This window comes from Pholcus phalangioides, unplaced genomic scaffold (genome assembly GCF_987345545.1).
Source record: "Pholcus phalangioides strain wild (caught in Gottingen) unplaced genomic scaffold, Ppha-v1.0 ptg000014l_1, whole genome shotgun sequence".
NCBI lineage: Eukaryota > Metazoa > Arthropoda > Arachnida > Araneae > Pholcidae > Pholcus > Pholcus phalangioides.
Window position 1 is genome coordinate 22,195,971 of NW_028301607.1, and position 18,750 is coordinate 22,214,720.

The 18,750-nt window shown below is 34.6% G+C and overlaps 1 protein-coding gene across 2 annotated transcripts in view; it reads left to right on the forward strand.

Moving 5' to 3' along the window:
• LOC149078279 (BLOC-2 complex member HPS3) overlaps nt 1–18,373 on the forward strand; it is a 28,412-nt gene extending 10,039 nt beyond the window's left edge. For both annotated transcript variants that reach the window (XM_089241915.1, XM_089241916.1), the window contains exons 7-22: nt 339–508; nt 735–837; nt 2,503–2,598; nt 4,080–4,176; nt 4,371–4,416; nt 8,972–9,080; nt 10,111–10,185; nt 10,333–10,431; nt 11,272–11,341; nt 11,703–11,740; nt 15,677–15,748; nt 16,175–16,235; nt 17,005–17,114; nt 17,322–17,519; nt 17,669–17,759; nt 18,113–18,373. In XM_089241915.1, coding sequence (XP_089098041.1) covers nt 339–508; nt 735–837; nt 2,503–2,598; nt 4,080–4,176; nt 4,371–4,416; nt 8,972–9,080; nt 10,111–10,185; nt 10,333–10,431; nt 11,272–11,341; nt 11,703–11,740; nt 15,677–15,748; nt 16,175–16,235; nt 17,005–17,114; nt 17,322–17,519; nt 17,669–17,759; nt 18,113–18,288 — 1,611 coding nt within the window. In that variant the 3' untranslated portion in view covers nt 18,289–18,373. The remainder of the gene's footprint in view (nt 1–338; nt 509–734; nt 838–2,502; nt 2,599–4,079; nt 4,177–4,370; nt 4,417–8,971; nt 9,081–10,110; nt 10,186–10,332; nt 10,432–11,271; nt 11,342–11,702; nt 11,741–15,676; nt 15,749–16,174; nt 16,236–17,004; nt 17,115–17,321; nt 17,520–17,668; nt 17,760–18,112) is intronic.
• The last annotated feature ends 377 nt before the right edge of the window (nt 18,374–18,750 follow it).

Below are 18,750 nucleotides of genomic sequence, written 5' to 3' on the forward strand. Positions count from 1 at the left end.
TTTTAAATGGAGAAGTTTACTTTGAAGTATGTTTTTCAAGCTATCTGCAATGTTCAGGAATAAATTGAACTCCTGAGTTTTACCAATATAAGTTACAAGTAGCTACTGTTGATGCTCATTTTTATGAACTCTACAGACTTAAGCAGTTCCTACAATTGAAAGTGCTTGAATGGCAGAAACGTTCTCAAGGAAATGCCATATTGATTGCGGCCAAAGTTCATAAAAATGTGTTGGTTTCTGAATTGGAGGTTTGTGAAATTGAGCATAGATTGTAAATATGTTTCATTTTGATGTGATAGAAGAATAATTAACTACATATAATTCATTTTTCTTTCCAGATCGAAATATGTAGCATGTATAAGTCTTCGAGCCCTTCTACCTACCAGTTTGTTCTAAGTGAAGGCCACATGATTTTGCGTACTAATTTATTGCTTAATCCTAACCCAGATCCTGATATTGATGCTCTGTTCAGAAAGTCTTGCATTTTATTGGGAGATTACTTTGCATGGTAAACTTGAAGTTTATCTCATTTGGCATTAAGTCATATTTAACTTGTATGTGTGTGTGTGTGTGTGTGTGTGTGTGTGTGTGTGTGTGAAGATTTGTGTGTGTGTGTGTGTGTGCATGTATGATATTGAATTTCTGCATGCTTGGCAAATTAAATACTTACCCAAATTTCACAATGTTTTGGAATGAGTTATGATGAGATTTAAAAATACTTAAAATATTTTTAGCTCATCTAATGTTGGAGATAAGCGTCTTGCTGGCCCATATTATCATTTATCTGCATTGCCTTTTGTAGAAGTTGTTGAGCGTTTACATGGCTTTCAGAACCAGGTATAGATTTTTTAAAAATATTTCTTTGCTACAGTAGAAGCGCGGTAACTCGACTACTCAGATAACATGACATTTATTATTCTCACATACACATAGATACCTTTGAGGTGTCAAGCTATCGACGCTCTACTGTGTGTTGCTGAGTTGCCCTGTTTTCATGTGAATGTGAAATTAATGTATTTGCCAGCGAATAAGATTCTTTGTTTTTTATATATGAAAATAGGGAGTGGCTTAGATGGACAGGGACAAGATCCAAACTAGGGAGGGAACTGGGGCAGTTGATCAGAAAGCAGTCTTGAAAAAGCAGGCAGTATATATTACAAAAAACAAAAATACCATTATAAAATTATTAACTTTCATAAGTTAGGGGGGGGGGATGGAAAATTTACAATTGCTTCTTTCCCTGACAATGACACTGCCTCTTAATTATGGTCCTGACTTAGACACTAGCGAGAGAAAGACAGCTTTTTTCTCTGCCCAAGATATTAAGGAAACAGGTATTTTCTGGATGTTATGCCGAGGTGAACTTGGAAAAGTCATCTGATCTCCGCTGGAACTCAAACCCAGGCCCTCTTGCAAAACTGGGCAAGCATGCTACCATCTACACCACTGGAGACACAACCCTGCCTTCCTTATTCTAGAGGCATTAGTAGCCTCTCTTCACTTCAGCTAATAGTGTAGATCATGGTCTCCAAACTTTTTGTTCCATCGCCCCCTTCTTCATAAATTTTTTCCTCTCATCGCCCCCCTACTTAAGTAAACCCATAGAATCCTATGTTGAATAAGTAGGTTCTATCGCCCCCCCCCCCGGACCATTTCATCGCCCACCAGGGGGCGATATTGCCCACTTTGGGAAACACTGGTGTAGATGGTAGCATGCTTGCCCAGTTTGTAAGAGAGCCTGGGTTTAAGTATTGGCAGAGACCAGGTGAATTTTTCTTTCAGAGTTCACCTAGGCATAACATCCAGAAAATGTTTCCTTAGACCAGGCATCTTCAACCTGTTGCTTGCAAACACCACAGTGCTCCCTGAAGCATCTATAGTACTCTATGCTCATGTATAATTTTGTGCTCGCGAGCACTTAATCATCCTCCCAATTGAACACCTTGTACAAATTATATTCAAGGATTAAAATTACCCCGATTTTATGCATTTGTATATCAAATTTGCTATAACGGGTGCTCTTTTTTTGATGAGGAGTACAGGCAGTTCTTACGACTAGAAAAAGGTTGAAGCCCTCTGCCATTAGACACTAGTGCTAGGTATTTGATTGAGTGTAAAAAATATGCACAGGAAGTTGTTTTATATAACATACATTTTAAACATAATTTTTCCACCTCCTCCATTGTAAACGTAAATGGTTTTATAACAGTGTTTTATGTTTGGCCTAAATTTGCAGTCTCCTCAAGAGCGCTGTACCGAGCAACTATCCTAATTCCCCTTGAGTTTTTATCCTGATTATTCTATCAAGTTAATGTAAAAGGAATATAAATGTTAAATATCAGAATAAATGTGATCAGCTTTGACTGGTAATATTGAAGTTCTTGCGGAGATTCAAGTTTTCTTTTAACCATCATTTATTCTAGTGTGTTGTAGAAAATAAACATAAAATTTGTGTGTCACTGATTTCTACTTCTAAGTTCAAAGATCTTATGTGTGTCATAGATGAAACATGGGAGTGGTGTGAGCAGAGCTTTAATGCTTTATTTGAGTTCGGTCTTGTTGGATGAATCGTCTGTTGAAGAGCGGGTTGTTACGAAGGTAAGTTTCTTTCAATTTTCTCTGTTTCTTCTGAATATTATATACATATACAAACAAAATGAAAAACAATTTGTGTTACAAAAGTTTCTTAAACATTGTTGTTCGGTATAGGCAATTATGGTATATTTTCATTGAAACTATAAGAAAGGTTCATTGACATTACAGTGATACCACGGGTAAGGAATGCCTCAGCTGACGAATTTTTCGGCTGACAAAGATTTTTTTTCATGATTTTTCTGCCGCCACTAATTTGGATCCGGTTAACGAATGTTTGTGGTGATACATTGTGAGCTAATTTTAGCATAAATCATCATCAGAATTTTCGTCACTCGAGCTTGATATCTCATGTCCACCTCTGAATTCTTTTTCAGGTGTACCTCCAATTTCTCTTTCTGAAATACTTTGAATTATTTGATGTAAAATGGAAGATTTTTAGCTAATACAAAATTCATTGAAAAAGAAATGAGCCTATATATATTTTTAGAGCATGTGTTCTTTCAGTGTAAGACTCTGAACATTCTGGGTAATCTAAGAGCTTATCTTTTCCATCTGCATGTATCAAACACATAAATGATTGACTAAAACACAAATGGATGGGGATGCCTACAAACTCCACTGGGTTGTGTCAACACCAGCTTTGGCAGGCTGAATAGAGCTGATGTTGGCTGTGTACATAGTGCAAAATAAAAATATCTCAGAATCTCATCTTCCTGTAAATTCCCATTTATCCAATTTTGAAGCGGTTCATTTTAGCCTTCAGTCTGGTTTTATCTATTTTTTTATGCTCCTTGTTGTTTCACAAAAACAACTTTAAATTTTGGTCTATCTGGAATGAATTAAATTGTTTTCTACAGAAACTTATGGGAAATTAATTTCGTTAAAATTGTATTTCGGCTAAGGAATGTGATTCTGTAACAAATTGTCTTCTTTAGCCAAGGTACCACTGTATTTATTAACATTATAATGAAGGCTATGACATAACTAAGGGTGTCAAAACCAAATTTGATTGTTTATAATTGTATGCATATGAAATACTTTTGGGCAAAGGTCAGCGATAACGATAATTTTATAGCAAAGTACACTGTTCTCTTGGAACTATGGCATATGTAACTATTTGGGAGATTTATGAGATAGTTCTCATAGAACTATTCTATTCAAAATTGAAAAATATATTTTCACTGCATAAATAAGAAAAATGCATTCTCCAACTTTTTTGGATTGAATATGTATGTAAAACTGAAATTGTGAGAAAGAATGAGATTCAGCGCTCGTTTTTAAAAGCAAGTAAAACTATTATTGAAGTACTTTCTTCTGAAAATGAATCTGTAATTCTATTGACTCAGTGGCCCTTTGGTTTTATGACATTTTCAGCAGCTATGTTTTTGGTTTACTCTTAGACACAGTTCTAGTTTAATTTTGAAATTGTTATAAATGTTTCCAGATCTGCTTTGTTGATATTTGTAAAATGTTGTTATAATTAGTCTGTTGCAGAAATAATTCTGGATGTCTTCATGGAGTGTTCACCAGAAAACTTGTGGAGGATTATCATGTGCTCAGGATTACAAGGTTACAAAATAGGTAGAGTTATTACTTTGCTTTACAATTTACGCTTACTGTAAATTGTAATACTTACAATTACTATTACAATTTATGCTTGTGTCACTTGCTTATTGAGATGTGAAATTGTACATTGGAGGAGAATACTTGTTTCTTATCGAATTGATTAATGAATTGTATTTTATGAGAACATGAACTATTGTTTTATATTTCAGAAAAAGCTATGCTATTACTGAAACGAAGGATCACAAGTAAACGTCAGTGAGTATAAACAAAATATTTTCCTATCTCTTTAATTTAGTTTCTTTATTTCATTTTTCTGATCAGAATCTTTTTTAACCGATTGGCTTTTGAAGAAAACAGTGGAAAATATTTTATTTATGTATTTTGCTTAATCATTCCATGCTCAATACTACTTTCATACAAAATGGAGATGAAATTTTTTAATTGATGAATAAATGATTTTTTTCCTTAAAAAATGAAGGGAGGAAAAAAACCATTCTTTGCAAGCAAAAAAGCACTTCATACATTATTAGTTACATACATTATATATTTATATGTACCAAAAAAATTTGGTATTTATGAAAAATCTCGGAAAATATGCATATTTGCATTCGATGCAGCAGCATTCATTTTATTTCCATTTTTCCTGAAATTTGTTTGTTTCACTCTCACATGCTATAAAATGGTTATACAGCCAAACCCTGATGTAACAAACTTCAATTCAGTGAATTTATTTTGGAAATTCGGATGAAAATGAAGGTGAAACCCCCTATTTTACAAGTAAAAACCCTCAACATACTGAATTTTTTTTTAACAGTCCTTACTTTTGTTTTCTTATGCTTCATCACTGAAAACCACAATCCGAAGATTTGACTTCACAGGATTTGACCATCAGCTCTTCTTTTCGCCACTTTTTATGTTTTGGAATTCCTTCATGAACGTTTTTTCCCCTGATGAAATCGTAAAAGATTTCTACAGGGAGATAATGAAAGTTGTTCCAAAACTACTTTTTAAGTGCTTTTAAAAAATAGCTTAAAAAGTTGCGAAAATTGAGAATTTCAATTACTGATATGTTAGTGAATTTTCATTATCATGTTATGGAGTACATTTCTTTTTCTATAATAGAGAGACTCAAATTTTCCTAATCAAAAATATTTAGATTGAAGACTATATAAATTTTTGTTGTTATATCCCCCCCACACCCCCACTCTTATCTCACACATTGTTGTTTATTGAATCTGATTGGACGTGGTCATTCTTTCTTTCAAACTGAGCACAGCTCTGGTCTATCATGATGGGAATTTAATACCGAATGAGTTGGGCAGGAAGTGTACATGTGCACCAACAGCCTCGCTACATATGTAGTGTTTTCCTTGAATTTCAGTGCTGCCATCTATTTTTCAAACTATGACGCAGTTATTGAATATTTATACCGTTGTAAACCTGTTGCTCTCTGTCACAAGACTTTTTATATATTTGAAAGATCAGCTCGCATTTGCACCTGAACATTGGGGACTACAGAAAACCAACTTCAGCTGACCACCAATGTGCTGCCAGTATAGTACAAACCTGGGTCCTTGAGATGTCAGTCTGTAATGATGACCACATGACTGCACAGTTACACATAGTCACTCCACTATGAGTTTTTCACGCACTATCAGTTGAGGAAAAACTTATAGTTTAAAAAATTGATTGCAGATGGCAGCACTATGCATAACAAGCATCACACAGAAAGAAACTTCGTGGAAGGTTCAATATACATACGCATACATTCCAACTTGTACCAATTCGTTAGAAGTTCCATAGCAGGAATATGGACGAGGTGCAATGTCTGGCTTAGTAGTAGTAGTCATTCCACTGTAAACTACTATTATTTCTTAACTGTAACATGCACCTTGTACACATTCCCAGAGCCGCCCTTAAGGGGGTGTGCGACAGGTGCGGTCATGCTGGGCCCCACGTTTTTGGGGGTTAGGCCTACACTTACGGTAATGATAATTTCTTTCATAAATTTTGGAATTGTGAATTGCAATCAATTATATTGCAGAGTTATGGAATTCTGCAATTTCATCAATTTTGGAAGTATTTATTTCATTTATTAGCAATAAATGAAAGAAATTCAGGACAAAAATGATGAAAATAATTGAAAATCAATCAAATCAAAATGATGAAAATTCAGGTCTGGAATTATTTCTCTGGATAATTCAGAATCACACGGAAATCGAAATCTAAAGTGAAAATTTCACCTGTAGAATTATCACACACATCTGCAAGAATGATATGCAAATTTCAGGAAGCCACCAGATAATGTCGATAGTACGCCACAATGACGAGAGTGTAAGAGGGGGGGGGGTATATAAGGAATGGTGGCAAAGAAGTGAAATTGTTCACAAGAGTTCTGTGAGGCGCTCAGTGCCATAAGCGAATAGTTATGACACAGAGGATGCATGTGGATGATTTTTTACGTGGTAGAATTATCGGCCGCCTGGAATGTGGGCGTACTCAGATGGAAGTATCCGAGGAACTTGGAATTGTTCAAAGTGCCATCTCTAGGTTTTGGCAACGATTCCAAGATAACGGAAATGTCAGTAGGTGCTACAGTACAGGTCGGCCCCGAGTTACAACGCTGAATGAAGACCGGTATTTGGCAGTAACTGCCAAAAGAAGCAGACGGAGCACAACATCCGACCTGTCTCGTCAGCTATCTGCAGCCACGGGTACCACAGTTTCAAGGCAAACCGTGTACAGACGTTTGGGAGATATATGTCTATATGCAGTCAGATGTGTTCCGCTCACGGCAACTCACTGTCGGCAGTGATTAGCCTGGAGTAGAGAACATGCAATGTGGACATCGTCACAGTGGGCTTGTGTGATGTTTTCCGACGAGTCCAGGTTTAGCTTGCAGTCTGATTCACGTCGGACCTTCATATGGGGAACGCCAGGTACCCGTTACCACCAAGACAACATCATTGAACGACACCATTACGGTGGTGCAGCATTGCTCGTTTGGGGTGGAATTATACTGGGTTCCAGAACAGATCTGCATGTTCAAACCGGAACCATGAAAGCCTAAATTTATAGGGACATCATTCTGAAACAACATGTACGTTTGTTTAGGGGTGCCATGGGCGCAGAATTTGTGTTTATGGATGACAACGCCCGTCCTCACCGAGCAAACATCGTAAACGAATGCCTTGAATCTGAGGATATAACCCGTATGGAATGGCCAGCATTCTCACCTGACTTGAATCCGATAGAGCATGTGTGGGACATGCTTGACGAGTTGCAGCCCGTCAACCACCTCCTACATGTGTACCGGAACTTCGGAGAGCATTGCTTGCTGAGTGGAGTGATCTTCCCCAAGATCAGATAGATAATTTGATACTCAGCATGCCTAGGCGTTGTACGGACTGTATTTCATGGCATGGGATGCAATGTATTAACCATCATACCAACCATGTAATCGTAAGTTTTTTTAAAGGAGATATTTTTTTACAATTGCTCCAGGGAGCAAAAATCGTAGTTTTTATGAATGGTATCATACATACACCATCGTTTTTGTTCTTTATCTTTTGTTTAATAAATGGGCTTTATGAATAAGTAACGTTTGTTTTGTTTCTGAACCTTTATTTGCCGGAGCTGGCATTATCCTTAATTTATGGACATGAGTGTATTCAGAAGTTTCATCAATTCTAGAAGTGTTCCTTTCATTTATTCTGTTTATTTGGAATTTTCTTCAGTTCTGAATTTTCATCAGTTATGAAAATCAGCAATTATTTCTTTCATTAATTCTAAATTTTCATCAGGTTCAGAATTATTTCCTTTTCCTTCATTTGTTCTGAATTTTCATGGATGTGTGTGTATGTGCTGGGATTTTTCTCATTTTTGATTTATCGATTCTGAATTTCCATTAGTGCTCAGACAATTTTTTTTATCAAGTCCCAATTTTTTAATTGGTTTTTAAATTATTTCTTTCATCAATTAAAATTTTTTTTCTGAAGAAATTCTCATTAAATTGTTTTGTTAATTAAAAGTCAATTGTGTCTATATTTTTTTATGGAAGTTTTTCAGCACTCCTGGACATTTTGTTATAATGTTATGTTATTTTATTTTTTTGAATGTGGCAATCCCCCCTTTCTCACAGAATATATAAAATCGGGCTAAGGGCCTCTGAAATTAAGACTCCTCTGGCTCCACTATTATTCTTGCACCGGGCTCCACGTCTGGTAAGGGCGGCCCTGCAGAATTTCTAATGATTACTTGCAGGGACGTGTTGTGTATGTGTATATAATGCATGGCCCTAACATTTATGTTGTCAGAGTTGTGCTTGCTTGTGTTCTTGCTGGTGCTGTCATCTGTCTTCCATAATTTTAAGTGAAGATGGTGAATGCTTGAATTCCCATGTTATAATTATCTTGTTGAAGATCACCTGCTCTCTGCAGAAAGAATTTTTCAAATGACACTCTACTATACAAATACCACAACAGGCAAAATGCCCAAGGAGGTGGCTAAAAAAAAAGATGCCCATAAAAAATATGGATGTCAAATACATATCTAAACTATATCAAAAATGCAGCAACCCAATAAGAGCAATAAAAAACCAAGAGTTATGATAAAATATAAATGTACATACTGCCCATACTTATGGCTATCTCATCTAAGTATATACATATGCTCCTATCTAAGTTGCATAACTGCTGCTCTTTTTGTTCGCTAGTTATTTCAAGTAAAAAACCTTTTCTTTGATTCTTTCTGTGTGATTCTTATACATATGCTATGAAATTCATATATTTTTCAAAATTTTCTATTGCAGCATGGCAACATCTGCAGGTATAGCTGCTGATACTATTGCAATTGTTAGCTTGCTCTTGAGGAAAGGGAACAATGAAGCTGCTCAAACCATGCTGCTGTCCTTACCAAAAGTAAAACTTGGAGAAATTTCTTTCTTTTCAAACTTGTGCAAGATATTTATTGAAAATTTGGTGTGCTTGTTTTTAATAAAAAAAATTGTTATGAATCACAATGCAAGTATAAAAACACACGCACACCAAGGTACAGGTTATCCCAGAATGATTAGAGTCCAAATTTATAAATTCCTTACGAAAGAGCAAGCAATCTATAGTAACACAATCTGTCAACAGAACAGCTTGGAAAGGTATATGACATTTTAAGGACCATAGTGCTTCAATTCCCCCCCCCCCCCAAAGCACAATGTACCAAACACTGTGACATGTATTGCAGAACAATCAGTTCTGCTCTAGAATAATCTCAGGAAAAATGTTAAGAAAAAATGGAAAAAAACTTTTTTTTTGTGTATAAAACACTATTATGGAAATTTTCACTGCAGAACATTTTCAGTCAGCTAAGTGTTTGTTGTAGAGCAAGCCGGCTTTAGGGATTTTGATTTATCGGAAATCATAGTATTTTATGAATAAGAACCACACACACACTGTAGCAATGATTAATTATGCCATTCTGGCACACACTTGTATAAAAATAATGTGTCATTTGTGTGGGCATTCTTCATGCTTTTCTTATTTCTTTACTGCTTCATTTCTTCTTTTCACAAAGGGTTTTTTTTTCATGTGGAATTTTCATAAGACAGTAGAAATAAAATGTTTTGAGTTGTTCGGAGGTGTTTGACAACTTCTGATTGGACAGGCTTCAATTTGAATATCATACTTACATGGAAAATACTTATTCAGCTTCAGAACCATGAGTTCTAGTCTAATTTGTTAGTATGTGCATAAAATGACTATGGTGTCACAAAAATGAATACACGTATAATGATAGAAATAAATTACCTTTTGGGCGAGATAATATACATAATAAGAAACATAATTCATGTGTCAATCTTTCTATCCTTACATAATTCTCTCTCTTATGCCTATTAACATATAATGATGCTTGAAATTCTGTACAGGTGTTTAGAATTTTTTTCCTTGTTTTTAGAGTGAATTAGTGTCAGTTCTTGATGCTGTACCTGTTTTAGTACTGGAGCATGGATGCTTGACTTCTCTTGGAAAGGTGAGCGCTGAATTTATTTATTTTTTGTGAGACACGCTCCTTAGAAATTGTATGACAATTTCTTTCTCAGTCAAAAGTTTATTTAAAAATCATTTTCACTGTTATTCACTAAGGTGATATTTTGTTCATTAACATTTATTTATCTAGTTTGTCAAGAGGGTCTTTCTTGATGCTTTCATCGAGTTTATGTATCACATGGTTGATAACAGGAAACTTAAGATTTTGGAAGTGATAGATGTGTTGCAGGTATTATTTTATTTATGATTTCATAAAAATATTTTTTAATATTGGGGAAGAAACAAGAAAGTGTATTTTATTTTCGTATGGAAAATAATTTTCCTCTGAGTAATGATAGTTCTTGGCCTATTGCGCATCTTTGCATCACTACACCATTCAATTGATATTTGAATGCTATAATACAATTTTCATATTCAATTTCTTGAAGATTTTGTTTTTAAAATAAAAAATTCTGTGGTGTTTGGTCAGAACATGATCACTCCAAAATCACAGTTTTGAGATATAAGCATTTTCATTATCATTTAAAAATCCAAAATAAAGCATACACACAAATGCAAATGAAAATATCGTACATTAGCATATTGTTTACACATGTATTTTGTGCGTTTATCTCACTTCTAATTAGTTATAATTAGCAAGATTTACTTTTAGATCGAAAAGTCATTTTTTGGAGATATCATGTTCTGACTAAACACCACAGATATTAACATAGGTAACATATGACATAACATCAGTGCAAGTGATACAAGCCTTCAAAATTATATTCTTAAAAAGAGAGCACAGTGGCAGGTAAGCTGAGAAATAAATGTAACTTGACTAATGCAATTTTGTGACATATATTATTCCGATACCAACCTGAAAATTGAATTTGTTTTTTATGAAATTACAACCTTTTCAAGTTCAATGATGTATGCCTGTATAATCTATGCGTTTATAAATTGAAAGGATTTCCAAAGAAAAATAGTCCCCCCCCAATATTAACTGAAATAGGGCTAGCAATCTGCAAGTTGAACATGATCAACTGACAGCTGCTGACCTCTGATGTAAAGTTATTTCTTTTCTTTTTAGAAAGACGATCCTAATGCATGTCCTGAGAAGGTCCCGGTCTTGAAGGAGTTTCTAGAGCGATTATGGATCTGTAAGTTTTTCATCTTTTATTTAGGATTATAATTAATCTGTTATGTTGTATGTTTTTTTTTATATTGCATAAACTTTAGACTGCAAGTAACTTGTCCTTCAACCCCTCACAACTGTTGCCCCGGACTATAGCTCACTCAGCCCCCTCTCCCATAAATATGCCTCTGATTGTACTTTTTACCAATTAGTGAAAGTGAAAATGATGTAATCCAGAGCTTAGTCTGATAATGATATTAATATTTGTTATATAATTAATATATTCGTAATTATAATATTAGTTAATATTCGACGATATTAATATTCAATCAAGAGCTTAGGCTGATAACTATATTAATATTCAAAGTTGATTAATTATTTTTTAGGTAACAGGAAGCTGTTTTATACCAACCAGAACTGTGAAGTAAGTCTTTTAGACTTCTTTTTATAACTGTACAAATGACGTGCACAGTCTAAAGATGAGTCCAAATTATCTGTGCTTGGATCTTGTGTTCGTCAAAAGACATGTCTGTCCTTTGTGTTTACTCTTCACTAATGTACAAACCAAAATTGTGATAGCAATGTCACAGCTTTCTGCCACACACAATTTAAGAGGCATGGCTCAAGCCTCGTTTTATGTATCAACACCAGGTAGATCCTTACAAACGAATGACTTGTTATTAATCTTGTTATGTGACTTCCCATTGATGCTATGCTTGAGCTCAGCAAATCACTCAAGGACAAGCCTGAGCATTAATAGTGAGGATACACCTTAAGAGACACGCACCCATTCGCAACTGGCTATAAACTGTAGGCTCAGGTCTAATTAAACCATGCACAAAATGATTATGATGTGATAAAAATAATCAAATAATGTTCCCACAATATCAGATTAGCAAATATCCACTTATTCAGCCTCAGAAACAATTTTTCATTAAAGGTTAACAAAAATAATAAATTATGCAAATAAATTCCATTAAATCTGGGCATGGGAATTTCTACTGAAAACACCCTTCATGTGTGTTTTGCACAAACAGACAAGTGAAAATGATAGAGAAATTTAATGTCCATATAGGGAGTGTTTTTTACAGTCTGACTGAAAATAAACGTTTAGAAGTGATTTTGTCTACTAAAACACTAATACACTTACTGATTTTTGTTTTATTAATGTATGGGAATGGGACAGAGCTAAAAGAAGCATTATCCGCTTACAATATGTCTGACTGTATGTTGTAATGGAGTAGAATAATTTTATATTTTCAATTATACTTAACACAAGAACGAGGGGAATTTCAAACTACCTAGAATGATGGAAGCGGTCATTTTGACCACTAGAAGAAAAATTTCACATAAGTTATTTTTATTTACTAAACTTCTTAAAGCAGCATCTATCCATTCTCTTAACTTTATTTCTGCAATAAATCCTTGTTCATGTACCAATTTTCTTTTTAATTTTGGACAGCTTGTTATGGCAAAGGCTAGTCTTTTGTTTTGTTACCGAAAAATGAGTTTTCATTGTGATTCTTTGAGCTCTCGTTGTTAATGATTTTATTTTTACTTGGCAGTTCTATAACAAGGTTTGAAGTATCATACAAGTGAGAAATTTGCAAAGAGATTGGATTTACAAGATAAAAAAATCGTAAATAGCTGTCAAATCATAAACATTGTAAAATATACATATACATTAGACAGTTTTTTTCAATGCCAAGCGAATAGTGCGCAAGCAATTTATTTGGTTGAAAACATCTACAACATGCACAATAGGGTCATAATTATTTGCATTGTCTGTGGTTTGAACTCATCTGTGACTGATACTCAAAACATAAATTTTCTCTACTTACCTGAAATGTGGAATCTGATGTGATTTTAAAATCAGCAGCAGACAAGTATTTCAGCAAATTTCTCCCAGATTACACACTGTACTGAATAACTAGCAACATGCATTATATGGCATGTCTATCAGGTTTGATGTTGTTGAAAAAACCTATGATCTCCAAACAAAAGAGGGTAGTAGCTCAGAAGCGCATTATATGCAGGACTGCAACTAGATGCTTGGTTAGCTAGGTTAATCACACAGTTTGACGCCACCCTTGTAATGCTGAAGGAGAGATTAAAGGATGAAATTTGTGCCTCTTTAGTCTGGTGCCCGGGGCATCACACCAACCTGCTCTCCCCAGTTGTAGCCCTGATTATATGGGTTAGCATAGTAGAAAGTTAGTCGATGAATAATAAAACCATAAAAAATGAATATACTCTACATTGTGTGAATGCCTTTTTTACATCCCTAGAAGAATGCAAAGCTCCTGACACTCATATTAATGCAATAAAAGCAGCAAATTTCATAGAGATGCCATATTGATTGAATAATGTATAGCAACATAGGTGCAGCTTGGATGGTACAAAATGTATACCAAAAAGTCTGCAAACACGATAAAATATTTATTCTCGCCACATTTGTGATCACATAAGAAAAAAAAAGTCCATTTTAGAATATTTTTGTGATCATATGAGGGGGCAATCTTTGTAGTGGTCAACCACTACTGCCATTATAGGTAGAACTTTGTTTTATCCCTAAGCTAAGAAACATAGAAAGTTTATATTCTATACTCTGTTCGCTCTAACTTGGGTCCTGATGTAAATAAACCGCTGTACCAATTTTTGATATCACTCCGCATCCTTTATCTCTATTGGTTGTAATTTTACCCGCCCCTTCATTACGTGTTCCGAACACGTGTGTTTTTTCCTGAAACGCGAGATTGTAAATTCGTTATGAAGAATTTTCCTGGAAATTTTTTTTTTTTCACTGTTCTCCAAATTTTGTTGAAATAAAAACTGTTGATAACATTAATTAAAATACAAAGAGGTATATATCTCCCAAAAAAAAAATAATAATTCGATAAGGTATTCTATCATTATCATGGCAAACTCCTCATTTTATTACTTTTTTTCTTCAGAATTTTACAATTTTATTTCTGAGCTAATTTACGCGGTATGATTTTCCTGGGCCGGATATACTACCAATTATAACGTGAAACAAATTATGAGCAACTTACCGTTGTGTTGCCGCTTTTTATTTTTCTTGCGGGTCTGCATAATTAAATATTTCATGATAATCCACGGGCTGTAGAAGTTCCAATTTGATGAGAGAGTCATCCACATTATTTCGTTTCTTTACTTCAACCTGTTGTTGATATCCTGTTTTTTGTCAAGACAATTTCGGTTTTTTATCTGTGCGAGCCATGACCCCAACATCCAGCAGCAGGGACTGGGATCTTTAATGGGCCCCCAGGCCAGGCTTTCTCACCGGATATATAGTGTCTGTCATAATGAGGCTAACTGAATCAAAAATGAGCATTACTCTTTCGAACCAGAGTTTCAAAACGTTACCTTCACGTCTACGTGATAATCCTCAGACTTCTTCGGCTCGCCGCCTTCGACGAAACCAATATTACTTCCTGCCAACAAGCTGCTCAAGCAGAAGTGAGAATTATTTTGAAATGTGTATATTCACCATGAGCGATAAGTGACCCCCCCCCCCCCCGTTCAGTGTACGTCAAAGTGTGTGGGTGAGAAAAAAAATCATGTTGACAGAAACTTTTTTTGTTTATAGTAGTCCAGAGCAGCTGCAAAGAAATGCATTTTCAAATGGCTCTGCCAAACAAAATAGACACGCATATTTCATTTATGTCATCAAAAGATAAAGAAGAAAGCTCTTTTTTTTGCAAGAAACTCTTGAAGAAGCATATACAAGTGTATATCAAATCTGTTTGCGAATAGGAGTAATAATGATAAAATGAAACTTCCATTTAAAAAGGGGATGGTAATGTTTGAGTGAGAAAGGCGTATCCTGTCAACACCCACCCTGAAGACATAGCAGCAAAAACGCTTCGCTTCCCGTGTCTTCCAGATAACTTTGAAATAATATGGAATAAATATTAAAAAAAAATAAAAATTATGAGGTATTTTATGGTATGAGGAGCAAACGACAAAGGACTATATTTTTGGCGGTGTTGCACAGTAAGAAAAGGTGAAATGTTCTTCAACCAATCATTTTGGGCATCGCACACATGCTTTTATTTACATCAGGACCCAAGTTACAACGAACAGAGTATAGAAGTTTAAATGCCTTAAAGTTGAGGAAAGTTGGGAAGTTTCAATATTCCGAGTTAAACTGTTTGGATGTAATTGCATGCCAAAGTAGCATTGCTGTCGAACTGTCAGCATCTGTCGTTCTAGTGTTAAAGCATACACAATTTTAGCTATAGACAGTTTTAAATTTTTTATTATCATGATATTCCAAATTACGATATTTATTTGATTACATAGTTTTTTTTTTTAAATTATTGCAAATGTGTTTTAGATGTTGTTGGGGAAAATTCTTCTGTGTTCACTTCAAGAGTCCTCAAAATGTGGTGGTGCTAATGTCAGTGCTGTGAGTGATTTAGACTTGTTTCCAATTTTAAAATGCATTGTGTATAAAGATAATGAGAATTTATTGTTTTTTTTCATTGTAAAATGCTCAAAAACATTAAAATGTGAAGAGCTGATTCATCTGTACAAATCAAACAAAAATATGGCCAGTATATGGCCTTGTTGCCATGCACTGCTAGCATTGATTGGTTTGTAATGTGCCTATTTTAAAGCTTGTTTATTAAAAAATGAATGTGATATTTTTTAGAATTAGAAGCCCCCATTAATTTAATCTAATAATTTAATTTTAAATTAATAAACAGAAATTTGAGATCAAGTCCTACATGTATATTGTGAGCTTTGTATTATTCACACTCTCGATTGTTTGATTCTTCACATTCTCATACAGGTTTATCATAACAATATTATGTTAATAATTTATTTTTAGGTCAGAGCATTTGCATATGGAGGAAGATCTGTTTGGCTCAATGAAATGCCACCGTTCAACGGTAATGCTATTGTGATTTAATTAGATTTTTTTCTAGACATGTTAGTTTCAAGTTTTCTGGTTTTTTGTTACTAAATTTTAACAATTCATGTATGTTTGTTCTGCTTAAGTTTGTAAATGGTGTATATATACAGGGAAGCACAACCTCTGATCCACATGCCGAAGGCGCCCCACAAAAGAGCTCCATCCAGCCCATGAGAAGTTTAGATAGTTTCGATCCCACCAACATGATAATTATATCAGTTTGTGTCCCACAAGTGGTAGCCATATCACATATGTGGTCCACAGACTGGAGAGGTTGTGTGTCCCTGGTAAAAGGTATCTCTTTCAAAGTAACATATTGATCTGTATGATGAATAGCCTGATCTTGAAATGTACAAAGCTTGCATGCAATAAATTCTCTGCAGAAAAACCCACAAACACAAATATCTTTGTAATCACAAAATTTCACATGCCTGTCATTTACACTTCTAATTAGGTAGGTCGATGGCAGCACTTCCAACATAACATGCTCACTTCAGACACTTGTAAATATTGTAGAGACCATTCAGAAAATTAGGTACATGTGCGGTCCTGTAGCCAGAAATTTTCCTTTACAATGGGGGAGGGGGATTTCTAAAATATGGCTCTGGCGGGAACCAAGTTTGTACATGCATCTTTTCCCTGTTTGACGTAAAAAAAGCAAGCATCATACAAACAAAACATTGAAAACAAAAGCTTTCAACGACATCCATGTAATTAACCAGAATCGATGAATTTTGTTTTTCCAGGTCAGTCTCCATCATCTCAATGTACACTTGTAAATAACAAGAGCGAGAGAGATTCAACGCATAGTAATTGTTTGTGTTGGAGCTGCAATGAATGTTTAGTGAAACTTCAGGTGAGAGATTATTTTTCCCCCAAATATATACATAAAATATTTATATCGAAAGCATTTCAACATTAACATAATATAAATACTTATCTACCCTTTTTTAAAACATTTTTGGTCTGAAAATTATATAAGTTTTTAGCTACCATGGTTTGAATGTTTTTGACTTGAGACTCACATTAATTAAAATTTTGTTCTTTCTTTGTTCTTCAACAGAGTATCCTAAGTCAGAAAGAAGCATCTGAAGATTTGAAGCAGACTGTCTTGAGGTCTATATCATCCACTGTTTCAGAATACCTCAGCTTGAAAGTACTCTGCTTATCACAAGACAAAGCTGTGAATAAACTTCTAGAGGGTTGTCCAAAAGCCTTCCTGCTGTATGCTAAAGAAACTTTTGGCAACGATGGAGAGAAGGTTTTTTTCTCTATATCATCAACTAAAATTGATAAAAATTATTTTGTTCACTTCTTCCATCGAACATGATAACTTGGTTGTTATTAAACCATATATTTTTTATATATATGCATGCAAATATGTATATTTGATTATATCTTTCCTCATAGTGGCGAAAATCATTCCTAGCAGTGCAGAGGAAGCTACAGCAAGTCTCAGAAGGTGACACAATTCACGAGATGTATTCAGAAATCTTTGATGGTAAGAGAGAACCTCGATTACAATAATCAATATTAATTCTAGATTAATGGTTAGTTGGTATTTCATTAACGATTTCTGCTGAATCCCATAAAACAAGAATTAAGTTTATATTCACTAAAGTTTCGGATTAATTTAATCGCAGCCCTTGAACTTCTACATTTTTTTAAAGGCTTGCTTAGTTATTTTTATCGCTATAATTATTGTGAAAGCAGATAATTTTTACTGGGCACTGTAAATTATCCTGATTATTATCTTATTCAAAATTGTAAGCTCTAGTTTTAATATAGCTTATGGTACTTTTCTACTTTTGCAAATGGAATTGATTAGGTCTACCCTTGTTTCCTTTTTTGAAGGTATTCTGATGAATATGGCAGAATGCCTGAGTGTTTCTAGTTTCATATCGATTTTGCCACCAGGAGAGAGCAAAACATATGCCCGGTATGTGAAACGATGCTGTGAAAGGCACCAGTCTCAACAATTGAAGAACAAAATTGTTGCTCTTGGAAATGAAATTAAAGCTATGATGTAGTTTATCTTATATTTAAAATAATGTAAATTTCAGGCACAACTGTGTGTAAAAAGCATGTATTAAACTGTGAGTGTTTCTAGCATAACCCAACCAGTTTTTTACTCAATGACTTTTACAATATTGCGTGGAAAAGAATTATTGCTATAAAATATCTATTATTGGGAAAGAGACAGAAAAAGTATTGCCAGCATGAGCCTTTCATATAAAACAGGGTTTCAGGGTCTGTGCCATTTTCCTGATCTAAACTCCTTAAAAAAGAACTATAATTCAAAATCGTAATCTGCCAATGGGTTTTCGAGTTTCTTTCCCCCCCCAAGTTTTGTCAAATATTTTACATTTTTCATTTCCATGATTTTCGAAGTCACTAGGAAAAATCATTTTTAGCTGCTTTCTGATCATTTGGCACCTAGACTTCCAAGTGCTATTCCATACTTTGTCACAAAGCTGGGCTGGAAAAGGTCT